At 53.4% G+C, this 12,568-nt stretch overlaps 1 protein-coding gene across 2 annotated transcripts; it reads right to left on the bottom strand.

Moving 5' to 3' along the window:
- Positions 1–814: 814 nt before the first annotated feature.
- Crabp2 (cellular retinoic acid binding protein 2) lies at positions 815–6,889 on the bottom strand. 2 transcript variants are annotated; one of them, XM_047518401.1, is made up of 5 exons: positions 6,635–6,889; positions 6,273–6,423; positions 2,055–2,233; positions 1,728–1,844; positions 815–1,273 (listed from the first exon to the last, which is right to left on the bottom strand). In XM_047518401.1, the coding sequence occupies exons 2-5, from the start codon at positions 6,340–6,342 to the stop codon at positions 1,223–1,225; spliced, it is 417 nt and encodes a 138-aa protein (XP_047374357.1). In that variant the 5' UTR covers positions 6,343–6,423; positions 6,635–6,889; the 3' UTR covers positions 815–1,222. The 2 variants fall into 2 exon arrangements, with proteins under 2 accessions (XP_047374357.1, XP_047374363.1); XM_047518407.1 differs by lacking the exon at positions 6,635–6,889 and adding an exon at positions 6,610–6,629.
- Between the last annotated feature and the right edge of the window lie 5,679 nt (positions 6,890–12,568).

Raw genomic sequence — 12,568 nt, 5'->3', positions numbered from 1 at the left:
GTCCAGGCTAGCCTTAAATTGGTGATCCTCCTGCTTCATCCTCCCTGGTAGCTGGGATTACAAGTGTGTGCCACTGCACCTGGTTTACATGCGGGAGATTTTGAGGCAGGGAAGCACAGTGGTAGAGATGGGCTTGTCTCAGAAGAGGGTTGAGGGGCTGGGGAATGGCTCAGTGGTAGAGCGCTCTCCTAGAACGCATGAAGCACTGGGTTCCATCCTCAGCAGCACATAAAAATCAAATAAAGGTATTATGTCCACCTACAGCTAAAAATATATTAAGAAGAAGAAGAAAAGAAGAAGAAAGAAGAAGAAGGAGGAGGAGGAGGAGGAGGAGGGAAGAAGAAGAAGGCGGCAGCTGAGTGGTAGGGCGACAACCTCTTGCCGAGAGACCTAGCAGGAGCAGGGCCAGCTTGTGGGTGTGCATGAGCTTCTCTGGAACCATGTGGGAGACCAAAGCCAGGCCCATGGCTTGAGACTGGAGGAGAGAAGGGACAACTGGAGAAGGAACTGTGTCACCACCATGGAAAACATGAGAAGCGGGGGCTCTTCAGAGCCTCATGCTCCTGCTGGGGGATCAGGAGGAGGCGTGGGCCCTAGGATGCCTGCATTTGAGACCAAGGTGGCTGGAGGAGAGGAAGTGTAGGTGACAAGGTAGACTCAGCTCATGGGAATGAGAGGACTGTCCTGTCCCTCCCACTGTCTAACCCGAACGAACCTGAGCTACTGAAACATGAGTCCATTCACATTTCAGAAAAGGAGTTCCGGGAGACTTATCCACCCCTGCCAGATAAGCCAGAGACACATTTTTTTTTAACTTTTTAATAAAATTAACAAATAAATATTCTAAAGCACATTGGCTACAGGAAGGAGTGGAAACCAGAGAGTCCGTCTTTCTCACTCAGACCCTCAGGTCCCCTCATGGGAAAAGAAACTGCTGGGGACTGGTTTGGGACTAGGACTGCAGATCTGGGGAAGGGGCAGTGAGGCCGGAAGGGGTGACTGGGACTCTTGCAATCCATCCCTCTGTTGGCATAGGGGAGGAGTCGAGGGGTCAAAAAAGCAAGACCCTGCAAGAGGCATCCCAGCCACCCTCAGAAGTGACCAGAGTAAGGGGAAAGCTAGCCTAGGAGAGCATGGAGGGAAGGTGGTGGCCCATGGGGCCGTGAAGCAGGGGGCAGCGTGGGGGATGGTGGATCTGGGTGACTCTCGAACCCACAGCCACTCACTCTCGGATGTAGACCCTGGTGCACACCACATCATCTGCTGTCATGGTCTGAAAGAACAGAAATAGTCATTAGTCTGGGGACTCTTTTGTTCTGCACAAAAGGAACACCATTTCTTTCTTTTTTTGGTACCAGAGGTTGAACCCAGGGGTGCTTAACCACTGAGTCACATCCCCAGCCCTTTTTTTACATTTTATTTAGAACCAGAGTCTCACTGAGTTGCTTGCTGAATTGCTGAGGCTGGCTTTGAACCTACAATCCTCTTGCCTCTCAGCCTCTCTGGAGCCGCTAGGGTTACAGGTGTGCATCGCCACAACGGGCAAGAACCACCATTTCTAATGTACACTGTATGAGATAGAGGCAGCTTAGTCCCATCCAAGAAGCCCCATTTGGAGGGCAGGGCAACCAACCATGGTTATCCTTGAACTTTCTTCCTAGGGCTTCCCAAAGAGTCTCTAAAGGTGACATTGGGGTTTCTATTAGTTGGGAGGAGGTGGGACTTACCAGGATCAGCTCTCCGTCATTGGTCAGTTCTCTGGTCCAGGAGGTCTTGGGGCCCTCTCCCTTGAGAAGTCTCTGCTCACAGACCATTTTGTTCTCACTCTCCCATTTTACCAGGCTCTGCAAGGAATAGGTGAGCAAGTGAGTTGGACCTGTGGCAGGCGCCATGCAGTGAGAGGAATAAGGGACAGACCCCTTTCCTGCCCCCACTGTTTCTTAGAAGTTCTCCATGGGGAACAGAGAGGAGAGTCTGGGAAATCTTAGGCAGTGCCATGTTGAGAAGCAGGGTGAAAGACGCCATGGCCTGGAGGCGCCCTTCCTGGCACTCACCTTACAGGGTCTCCCATCCACAGTCTGCTCCTCAAACTCCTCCCCGATCTTGAAGTTGATCTCCGTGGTGCGCACAGTGGTCGAGGTTTTGATGTAGAAAGTGTCTCCTTCCTGTTTGATCTCCACTGCCGGCTTGGATGCTGCAGCCACTGCGATCTTCCTCAGCATCACGTTCACCCCTGCAGGGTGAGGGAAGGGAGCAACAGTCACCCCCTGAGACGGCTGGAATAGAGACCTGTGACTTACTGTGGGGGAGGTAACTTACAGGAGATGCTGGTGGTGAAAGAGGATAAGTTTAGGGAGGAGGGGCAGAGAGGTAGTGCCCTGCCCCAGTCCTGCTCCTAGCTGTGACCACACCTTGCTGAGTATGCAGGACTAAATGGGACTTCCCAGCTCTTCACCCCAGAATCTTCAGGGACAGCTTACTCTATGCTCCCACCCAGCAAACATCCTGCTACAGGCTCTGTTTACCTCACTCTGGCCTTTCATTCACCTTGGCTTAACACCTTCTGTTGGGGTGGGCTCCTCAGAGTCACTGGGTATCCCTTGCCCCTTTCCCTACCATGCCCAAGTGCAGGGCAGACCCTGGAAGTAGGGGCCACTTCCCTTGCTGCCCTAACTACCCACCCTAGCTGGAGCTAGGTAGGTCTTTTTTTGCCCAATCTCTGCCCTTCCTCCCCACAAAAAATGAGGAGCAGGGATTCTCAGCACAGGAAGAGATGGAGGAGCTATCTCTCTCTATAGAATGGCCTACTAACAGCTTGGGAAGCCAGAGGCTCTGGAGTAAGATTCATTAGGCTGTGATTTTCTCCTGACTCAGTCCCCTTTTAGGCTGGGTGATCCTTGGTTTAACCTCTCTGAACTTTAGATTCTCTAACTGTAAATTGGAAAACAATCTTCATCAAATTTATCAAGTAGAATGATACATGTGTAGCCAGGTGCAGTGGAGCATGCCTATAATTCCAGCAGTTCAGGAGACTGAGGCAGGAGGATCACAAGTTCAGAGCCAGCCTCAGCAACTCAGTGCTAAGCAACTCAATGAGACCCTGCTTCAAAATAAAACACAAAAAGGGTGGAGATGTGGTTCAGTGGTTAAACACCTCTGGGTTCAATCCCTGGTACCAAAAAAAAAAAAAGAAAGAAAAAAAGAAAAAAGAAAAAAAAAGCATGTATAGGTTCTAGTTTAAATAGTGTCAGGCACACTTTAAGTTTTCAGGAAATGAAGACAAGTGCAGTGGCATATGCCTGCAATTCGTTACTCAGGAGGATGAGGCAGGAGGATTGCAAGTTCACAGCCAACCTGGGTAAATCAGCTGGACCCTGTCTCTCAAAAATAAAAAGGACTGGGGATGTAGCTCAGTAGTAGATGGTAGAGTACCCCTGGGTTCAATCCTGAGTACCACCAAAAAAAAAAAAATCTTTTTCAGGAAGCGATAACTATCATTACTGTTATGTATTATTTTTTTCTAATAAAAGAAAGTCTCCTTCCAAAAAAAGCCAGATCTTGGGCTCAACGTTCCCTGCATTAGACTCCCTCTCTGTTCATTGGCCCTCCTGGAAGGTCCCCATGCCCCTTAGCCCTCAGGAAAGCTTGCCTGAGTAAAGAAAAAAGGGACCTCTATCCTGATGTGTCCCCTGCCCCAGGATCCCCCATGCCCCCTTGGGATCAGGGCTTCTTCCTCAACCCCTATAGATTCAGAGTATCTTTGTGCCCCCATATCCTTTCCCAGGTTGGACCTTTTCTCTCTGCTCCCCAGTTATGAAGAGGGATGGGGAGACAGGAGAAAGCACCCCTTCAACAAGAAGACAAGCAGGCTAGGAGCACCTCTGGACAGGGCAGGTCCAGGTCTAAGCCTTACATCCCACTGCACCTGACCAGGTGGAGAAGAATCCTTTAAGGATGCAGTAGGGAACAAGAGGGCCAACTCCCTGGCCCTCCTCCAGATCTGGGCTCCTAGAGAAGCAACTTCGCTTTCTCCCAGCATCAAAGCAGACTCATCCTATTCCAAACAGAGGGAGAGGAAGGAAGTGCCTCAGGATCCCCAGAGCCACACTTTTGGTACATTTCCAGGTCCAATTGACTTTGTAGAGCAGACACACCCCATCCCATCTTCTTAGACAAAGAAGTCACTTTGCTATCTAGGAAGTTCACCCTGATATCTAACATCCATCTTTACTGCTAGAGTAACCAAATTGGCAATGCAGGTCTTGACCAGCATACTGGATAGTCTGGACAAATATCCCCCAAATACCTGAGCATTCCTCACCAGTAAATGGAAAAGGGACATAGAAGCCTGCAGAGGCAAGGCTGGGTTCAGAGGAAGCAGCACTTCAGCCAGCCCCTGGTGCCTATGGAGCTGGGCCTGGCCCAGCCGACCTTGGCTGACTCAGGACAATGTTTGTCTAACGGGTCTGTTTTCAATCTGCCCCCTAAGGAGGTCTGAGGAGAGCACGTGGCTTTAAGAGACCCTGTGGGGAGAACAAACAGATTGAAGAGACAGCAGGATTGGGCTTTGGTTTCGTTTGTTTGTTATTTCCAGAAACCCAGAGTGCTGGGGACTGGAACCCGGGCTGCCAGCATGAGAGCCTGGCACTCTACAAGATGTGCTATATGGCCTTCGGGATTGGGCTTTGAATCTTACTCTCCCAGTGGGGTCTAGGAGTGTGCCCAGCCACCACCTCATCCACTAGGGAGAGGGGCCAGAATCCAAAGCAGACAGGAGGGAGTGGCATTTAAGTTTTCCAAAGGGAAAACTCCTATGCTTTGGTCTTTAATCTTATCAAGGGTAGAACAGGAAGATTGATGTGAATATAAGAAGTATTGTGGTTAAGCTGGGCAAGGTGGCACATGCCTCCCAGCAATTTGGGAGGCTGAGGCAGGAAGATCGAAAGTTCACGGCCAGTCTGGGCAACTTAGACCCTGCCTCAAAATTAAAAAAAAAAAAAAAAAAAAAAAAAGTGTATATATATATAAATTAATTAATTCAAAATGGGCTGAGATGAAACTCTGGTAGAGCCTTCCTGGGTTCAATTCCTAGCACTGAAAAAAAGAATATTGCAGTTAGAGTTAGATAGCAGGAAGAACTGACAGTAAGAAGAGATAGAAATCCCTGCTCTCCTCATGGCAATCTTGAGGTCTAGACTCACTCCCACAGACCCCAGCTCTTCACAGAATGCCCTCTTCCCCAACCCACCCAACCAGGGTCTCTATTCAGTCCAGAAATGAAAGGCATTCTTACCCTTAGGCTCCAGAGCTTCTGGCTCTCTTCCCACTTTCTGGGGCCCTTAATTAAGTTCCATCTCTTCCCAGATGTAGCTCTCCAGGAGGAGTCAAGTTCTGACTCTCTCCCCTTCCCCAGACCCTCTGGCCCAGTCCCAACCCAGAGGATATGCAGAAGATGACCTGGAAAATTGGAAGATCCCTTTGGGTGCTTCAGCTTTCCCCACCTTTGACCACCACACCCGCCTGGGCTGCAGTTGGTCTCTGGTAAGCCAGGGAGGCGGGAACCGGATTTTCAGAAATGGGAGATTGGGGTTTCACACGAAGCCATTTGTTGAAATCCAAGAAAGTGATAATTATCCAGAGCGATTTTAGGACTCTGGACTGCTTGCTGTAGGAAAATATTTGTCTCACAGATGGGGGGGGGGGTGTTGAGAGCAAAAGGGGGAAGGAGGGGGATGGGAAGCGCTGGGGCGGTGGATCACCTGGTGGGCTGAGCCCCGCACAGAGGGTAGCGAACCTGCCCCGAGGATTGGGTTACTGGCGGGGCCGTGGGGAAAAGCTGGAATGTCTCGGAGGGGCTCGTCTGGGTAAGGACCCAGGCTCTCTCCCTGGATGCAGGATTCTCCATGCTCCAAGCCGGCAGTTTCTAAACTTTCGAGAGCCAGGAGTGCTGGTCAATGAATGGGTCAAGGAGCCGGGCTAGCTAACCGCCTCTCGAGACCAACCTCGTGTTTCTGGTTTCTACTTGATTCACAGGCTGAGTCACCGCTGGAGCTGGCACGGGTGGGCGCCTCCCGGAGAAAGCAGGATTTAGGTGTCCGGGCCCAGCGCCCCGGGACCCAGGCGACGGGCTTGCCCCTTTTTTTCTTGGGATGCAGACGCCAAGGCTCTCAAAGCCCTGACTCCGGCCTCCTTTTCTTTCCCGTCCTTACCTCTCCACCTCAGAGGACCCCAGCGTCCCCCGGGCCTCTCCCGGGCGCTCAAAAACTCCTTACCCAGGGCTTTGAGCAAATCCTCGAAGTTTTCCGATCGGATGATCTTCCAGTTGCCAGAGAAGTTGGGCATGGTGGTGGTGTGGATGGTGATCCCCTCGAGTAGAGCACAGGACGCTGAGTCTTTTTTAATCGAAATAGACGTCGCCGCCGCCTTTGAAGGATGGTAAAACTCTATAACCAAGACACGTCCGAGGGCAACCCCAAAGCTGGCCTGGGCTCCCGCGCGGGCAGCTTTTATACCCTGCGTGAGGCCCGCCCCTGCCCAGGAATTAGGTGGCCCCGCCCCCCGCTCCGCCCTCCCACCCCACCTGGGGGGCCCTGCGCCCCCTCTGCCAACCTTGTTTCGCACCCCCAACACACACCCAATCTTTTTCTAGTACGGTGGGTGAGTTCTCTGGGGGCTCAGATAGCCTCCTCCGCCAGTAGGTGGATGGAGAGGCGAATGAAAGGCGAGCACTTGAATTGGCGATCTCGGGCGAGAGGAGGGGTCTCCAGAAGCTCGAATCTCACGTCCTGCAGAACAATCCGTAGGGTCAAGTCTCGCCTGTTCCGTACCGGTCCCCAGCTTGACTTAGTGCACTGAACTCCTTCGCGCCTGACATACGTCGACCCCACCAGATAGTAAACCCCAGTTTTCGAGCTGGAGCTGGGGAAGGAAATGGGCAACCGAACTCTGCCTCCAATGGACCCTGAACTGATTCATTTGGGATAGTTTCGCACTCCAAGAGGAGGTGGGGAGCCCTGGGGGATCAGTACAACCCTGGGGTTCCGTGGTCAGGCATCTGTGCGAGGCAACGGCGCCCCCTGCTGGAACGACTCGAAGGGGCTCGGAGGGGGTTGCACGGTCTCCCCACCCCGAGATTCGGCTTTGGTTTGGGGTAGTGATTGGGGACCCCAGAAGTGGGCAAAAGGAGGTTCTCTCCTAGTGCACTGGGCGGACATCCAAGGGTTAAGGCAGGAGCCCGGGCTCGGGCTGGGGAGGGCAGAGGTCACAACCAATCACTTGACACGAGCTCTTTATTAAGGCTCTTTCTGTGTGGTTGCGCTGCCCCTGCCCGGAGAGGGTCTCGGTGGGGGGCAGGGAAGGGGGGACCCAGACAGAGGCGCAGAGCCCGGGAGAATCGCGCTGCCACCTATGTTGGAGAAAAAACCTGGGTGCCCAGGAAGGGGGCGGAGTAGGGTCTCAGGTGTCACCATTCTGAGCTGTAAAACTGGCGGAAGGAGAGGCGGCCCCTTGGTGAACGACTTTGAAGTGGGAGATCAAAGGTGGGGTGTGGGGCACAGCTTCCCGCGGAGACCCTCGTGGTAGTGGGCGAGACCCCTGGAGAGCGCCGCAAGACAGAGAAACAGAACTGCAGATCAGACGCGGAGCCTCGGAGACTGGCAGCGAGACCCGAGACCGGAAACCGCAGAGGAGCTGAGCGGGACCCGGTGCAGTCCCCAGAGCGGGAAGAACCTTCCCCTCCTCCATCGCCCAAGGGCCCTGCGGCGCTCGTTGCCCGACTGCTTGCACCCCGCTCCCCACACACCCCACTTTTCCAGGACTTGCTCTCCAGCTCTAAGGCGGGACGAAAAACCCCACAAACGGTCACAGCCCTAGGTCCCTGACTGGCCCCTCCTTGCCAGCGTGGCCAAGGGTGGAGCAGGAAGGCTGTCAGAACTCGCAGTCCTTACCCATAGGACCCAGGAACAGTCTTAGGGACCAGGGGGCTTTGGCGGGGGCTGGGGAGGAGATGGGAGAAATGGAACCAGAGGAGAGGGGCTGAAAGATTTAGTTTGGTCTTTCAATGTTCTGGGGATCAGGCCTCTGGGATAGAAGGATCTCTGTCACTATAAGGTGTGTTGAAAACTAAGGCAACCGGGCTGCCTGCAGTGGGAGGGATGGAGGTTTCAGTGCGGAAAGGACTTCTAGCTGGCGGGCCCCCCCGCCCCCGCAGTAGCCAATCAACCCGCAGATTTGAAGGAGGGGTCTCTTCAGCCTGGTTTTAGGGGTCCCGGTTCTGTTTGGGAGAGCTGATTCAGGGGTGAGGTGGTGTCTGGGCTTCTGAAAAGACAGACAAAGCAGAGGTGGTGGAAGGAAGGGGGCCTTGGGGAGGGCTTAGGGCTGGGGTTGCAGGCAGAACCGAGTTCCTCCCCCATCCTCCCTGCTCAGCGTCGCTGTAGGTAAAGGGAGGGAGGGGGATTAGGTTCTGACAGTGAAATCAGGCTCCTAGCCAAAGGGATGAGGACAGAGTGGAGGAGGGAACATGGCGAAACCAGACTCCTGCTGCCCCTCCTTTCCCCTCACTCCTCTCCGTCTCTCCCAAGGTCATTCTGTTCATCTCCACTGCACTCCCGACCACTATAGCCACCTTAAGTCCCCAGCTGGAAGAGTCTAGCCTTCTGCGCACGGGCAGCAAGCCTTGTGACTGAGGATGTTGAAACCTCACCCCAGGGCTGGGGATGTAGTTCAGTGGTAGAGCCCTTGCCTAGCATGCTGGGGTCCATAGGTTCCATCTCCAGTATGGCAAAGACAAACAACCAAAACCTCACCCCAAGGATGGCTAACCCTTGCAGGTATATCCTCTGGTCCCTTCACTCTAGCACAGGGGAGCACAGACATGATGGCTTGGCTGAGAATACTGGGGAGGCTGGAGTCAGAGGAGGGGCTCTGAGGTGGGGGCAGGGAGGCCTGGGCCCACTCCCCTCCCTTCACTTCCCCTCTCCCCGCAACCAGCCAACTGGCCAGGATTTCCAAAGAGACAGAAGTGAGACAAAGAGAAGTCGGGCTGGGAGGGGAATTCTTTCCAGATGTGAGTGTTTGCGGTTTGGCAGCTCTGGGCTTGAGCTCCAGCCCCAGCACCCCAACCCTGACTGAGGGAGGAGGGTAGAAGGTCCAGCGCAGGGTGCTGACTAGTTGGAGGTCTCAGCCTCTAGCAGCCCTGTCACCCCCAGGGGAGCAGGAGGCATGGGAAGGTATTTAGGGCAGATGCTGGGGAAGGGGATTGGGGGATATTGAGGAATGGGTGATGAAAGAGGTGGGGGGACTGGGAGAGGAAGCTAACAGAGATGGATGGGTGAGTCCAGGGGCAAGGGGCAGGGGCTTGGAACCAGGCGATGGGGAGGAATGGTGACCAGCATCAGCCACTCAGTCACAAGCAACTGGTTTTAATTTCCCGCTGGGATCAATAAGGAGAAGGAATTTCCCAGTGTCGCTGGCCTTTTAATTAAGACCAAATCTGCTGCAGATCTGCCCCAGGCGACCCTTCCCCCTTTCTAGGAGCCTTGATCATACCCCTGTTGGGGCTCCCCCAGGAATTTGGAAACTCAAGTTGGGGGAAGGGTACAAAGTTGATGAGAAAAGCTGGGGTAGCAGAGGCAGGATGGGAGTGGAGTGGCGAGGAAACAGAACAAGCTTGAGAGGGTTAGGAAAGGGACATTCTGGAGCTTTGTTCCATTGTAATGTGGCTAGGAAGAAAGTTTTGCCAGTTTTGCACCGACCAGCAGGAATGGCAATGGACAGGGTGAGGAGTGTGTGTGTAGGGGTAGATGTGTATAAGATTGAGGGGTACATAGCTTCTAAAAGGAGCTGCCCCCACCCCTCTCCAGCGCTCCCTTGAGTCTGGGTGGGAGGAGAGGGACCACCCAGCTCAGCACTAGGAAGGGAAGGGTGAACTGCAGATGGGAAGAGTGGGAGAGTCATGAAGCCCCCACCCACACCCCCAACCAGGACGGAGGAGATTCTCTGGCCAAAGTCAGCACTTGCAGAGAGCCTCACCCCAGCAGTGTTACTGCATCTGCTGGGTCAGAGGGTTTGCTGGCTGAGACTCAGGTAGAAATCAAACTTAGGTGGGGCTGGACACCTGGGGTTTTGCCACTCAGCCAAGAGGGCCAGCAAAGAAAGCAGAACTTTTACAGAAGATAGGGAAGTCTGGGAGCCGCTGGGACAAGATGGTTGCTGTCTCCTGGCCCCCTGAGTCCTGAGGCTTCCACTCAGCCTGAGCACAGACTCTAGCATTCTGTTGCCCAGTCTGCTCTGGCCCTTTGTAAGAGGGGAGTGTTGCCCTCTTTCTCTCTCTCTCTCTCTTTCTTTCTCTCTCTCTCTCTCTTTTAATTCTGGCGATTGAATCCAGGGGCTCTCTATCACTGAGCTGCATCCACATGCCCATACCCCTTTTAATTTTTTTAAAATTTTATTTTTATTTATTTATTTTTGGTACCAGGGATTGAACTCAGGGGCACTCGACCACTGAGTCACATCCCCAGCCCTATTTTGTATTTATTTACAGACAGAGTCTCATTGAGTTGCTTAGTCCCTCTCTTTTACTGAGACTGGGTCTGAACTCATGATCCTCCTGCCTCAGCCTCCTTAGGTCACTGGAATTACAGGCATATGCCACCATGCCCTGTGTCACATTTGGGTTCAGGAACCCAGCTCTTTCAAATGTGAATTCAGGCTATGATTTTTCCCCTAGAGGAAACTGCCGTCAAAGCAGAATGGATGGGAGTTAGACCAAAAAAGTCTCTAGTGACAGGAAGTGTAAGCTGGAAGACAGGGTCAGAGACCTAGAAAGGAGGCAACTCATTTCCTAGAAACATTTCGGTACAGAAGACAGATCCTGTGAACTAGGGAGGGTGAAGGCAGAAAATCATGAGTGACCCGAGGAAAGAGAAAGCTCAACCCAAAGACAGGGGATGCCGGTGACCTCAGGGCCAGCCTGGAACTTGACAAAGAGACGCAAGTGTGGCTTAGTAGGGTCAGCATCATAGACTGGGAGGAGAAAGCTTGACTGTACTAAGGAGGGATTGCAGTGCAACCAGGAGAGGGTCTGCGCAGCACCCAGGCGGAGCCTCTGTTGTTCTTGGCTCTGGTACTTCTTTCCCAGCCCCAGCTGCCAACGCTCTCCTCGGGGCTGGGCTGGGCTGGCTAAGCCTAGGGAAGAGAGAGGGAGGAGGTGGGGATGCACTGGGTAAGGACATGTCTGGACTGAGACTCAGTCCCCTGGATGGAGAGTGTGACCTGCAGTTAAACTCTGCTTGACTTTAAGATCCAGTTTCTAGGGCCAGACCCGTTTTGCCACTCCCAACCTCTGCCCCTTAACCCCTGGAAGCCCAGGGCAAGAGGGTCAAGTTTGGAACCATGGCAAGTTTGGCAGCCTGAACACTGGAGTTTTCATGGCACCTGGGAAAAGCAGCCAGCCATGAAAAAGATGCACAGCCTGCAGCCCAGCTGCCATTTCTGCCCAAGATGCTTCCATCCTCTGAGGATGGGAAATGGAGAAAGATCGAGGATCTGGGGACGCTCCCATCCCGTGCAGCACTGAGATGATGTGGAATTGAGGAAGAAGAGATGGGGGAGGGGATGAAGGCTGGTGGGCATAGGGCCCAGATTCTGGAATTAAAGAGCAAAGAGACAGAAGGAAGGGAGATGGGCAAAGTCCTTCCAGGGAAGAGGACTAAGTGGGGGTCAAGCTCTGGATTTTGAAATTCTGGATGGGGAACAGAAAAAGGATATTGGAGTCACTGTCCCTGGGGACAGGGTAGGAAGGGGTGACAGGTCAGCCTCTAGAGGGAGGTCAGCCAGCTTGGGTAGAACTCTTCTCTAGGGTTCCTTAGGGCTCCTACTTCTTGCTTCTCTCAAGTCTCCAAATGCAGTTTTCTGCAGACAAGGGGACCCAGCAACTTATTCCCCAACCAGACTGGCTGGTGGTTTCTGGAAGGAGAATGAATTCCCAGGAGTTGGGTAATAAGGGCAGTATCCCTAACCCCCAGGCCCTTCCTGCTGCAGAGCAGACCCAGGCCTAGCTGCTCATAGGCCTTTATCTTAGGGTCAGAGGGCAAGACTCCCCAGAAGCAGTCTGAAGTACAGAGGATTTAAGCAGAATAAGGGAGGGCACCCCAGGGGCCCAGATTCCTATTCCCTGCCCAGACCCTACCATCTTTAAGAGGCAGGGAAAAGAAGGGATACAAGAGTTCAGGGTCTGGCCTCTTAGCCAGGCTAGGGCCTTGTCCTTCCCCTGACCCCCACCCACCCCTCCTTCTAGCAAAGCTAGAGAGATGGGCAGGCAGGGGAGGCCCAGACTGACCTAGACCTAATGGCTTTCTCTGGGCAGCTCAAACAAAATGGGAAAAAGATGTGTGAGGTGGGAAGCTCTGATTTCCTTTCCCCTGCCGGTGCCAGCTCTGGAAAATGTCAGCTGTCAAAGGAAAAGAGATGGAACAGTATCCCTGGCTCCCCCTACCCAGTACTCCTACCCCATCCCATCCACCAGGGCTCCAGGCGGCCCAGATTCCCAGAGGGCTCTGAGCCTGAGGCC

This window comes from Sciurus carolinensis, chromosome 1 (assembly GCF_902686445.1).
Source record: "Sciurus carolinensis chromosome 1, mSciCar1.2, whole genome shotgun sequence".
In the NCBI taxonomy this organism is placed as follows: domain Eukaryota; kingdom Metazoa; phylum Chordata; class Mammalia; order Rodentia; family Sciuridae; genus Sciurus; species Sciurus carolinensis.
The sequence above is the reverse complement of the archived record's forward strand: the minus strand, read 5'-3'. Positions and strand labels throughout refer to the sequence as shown.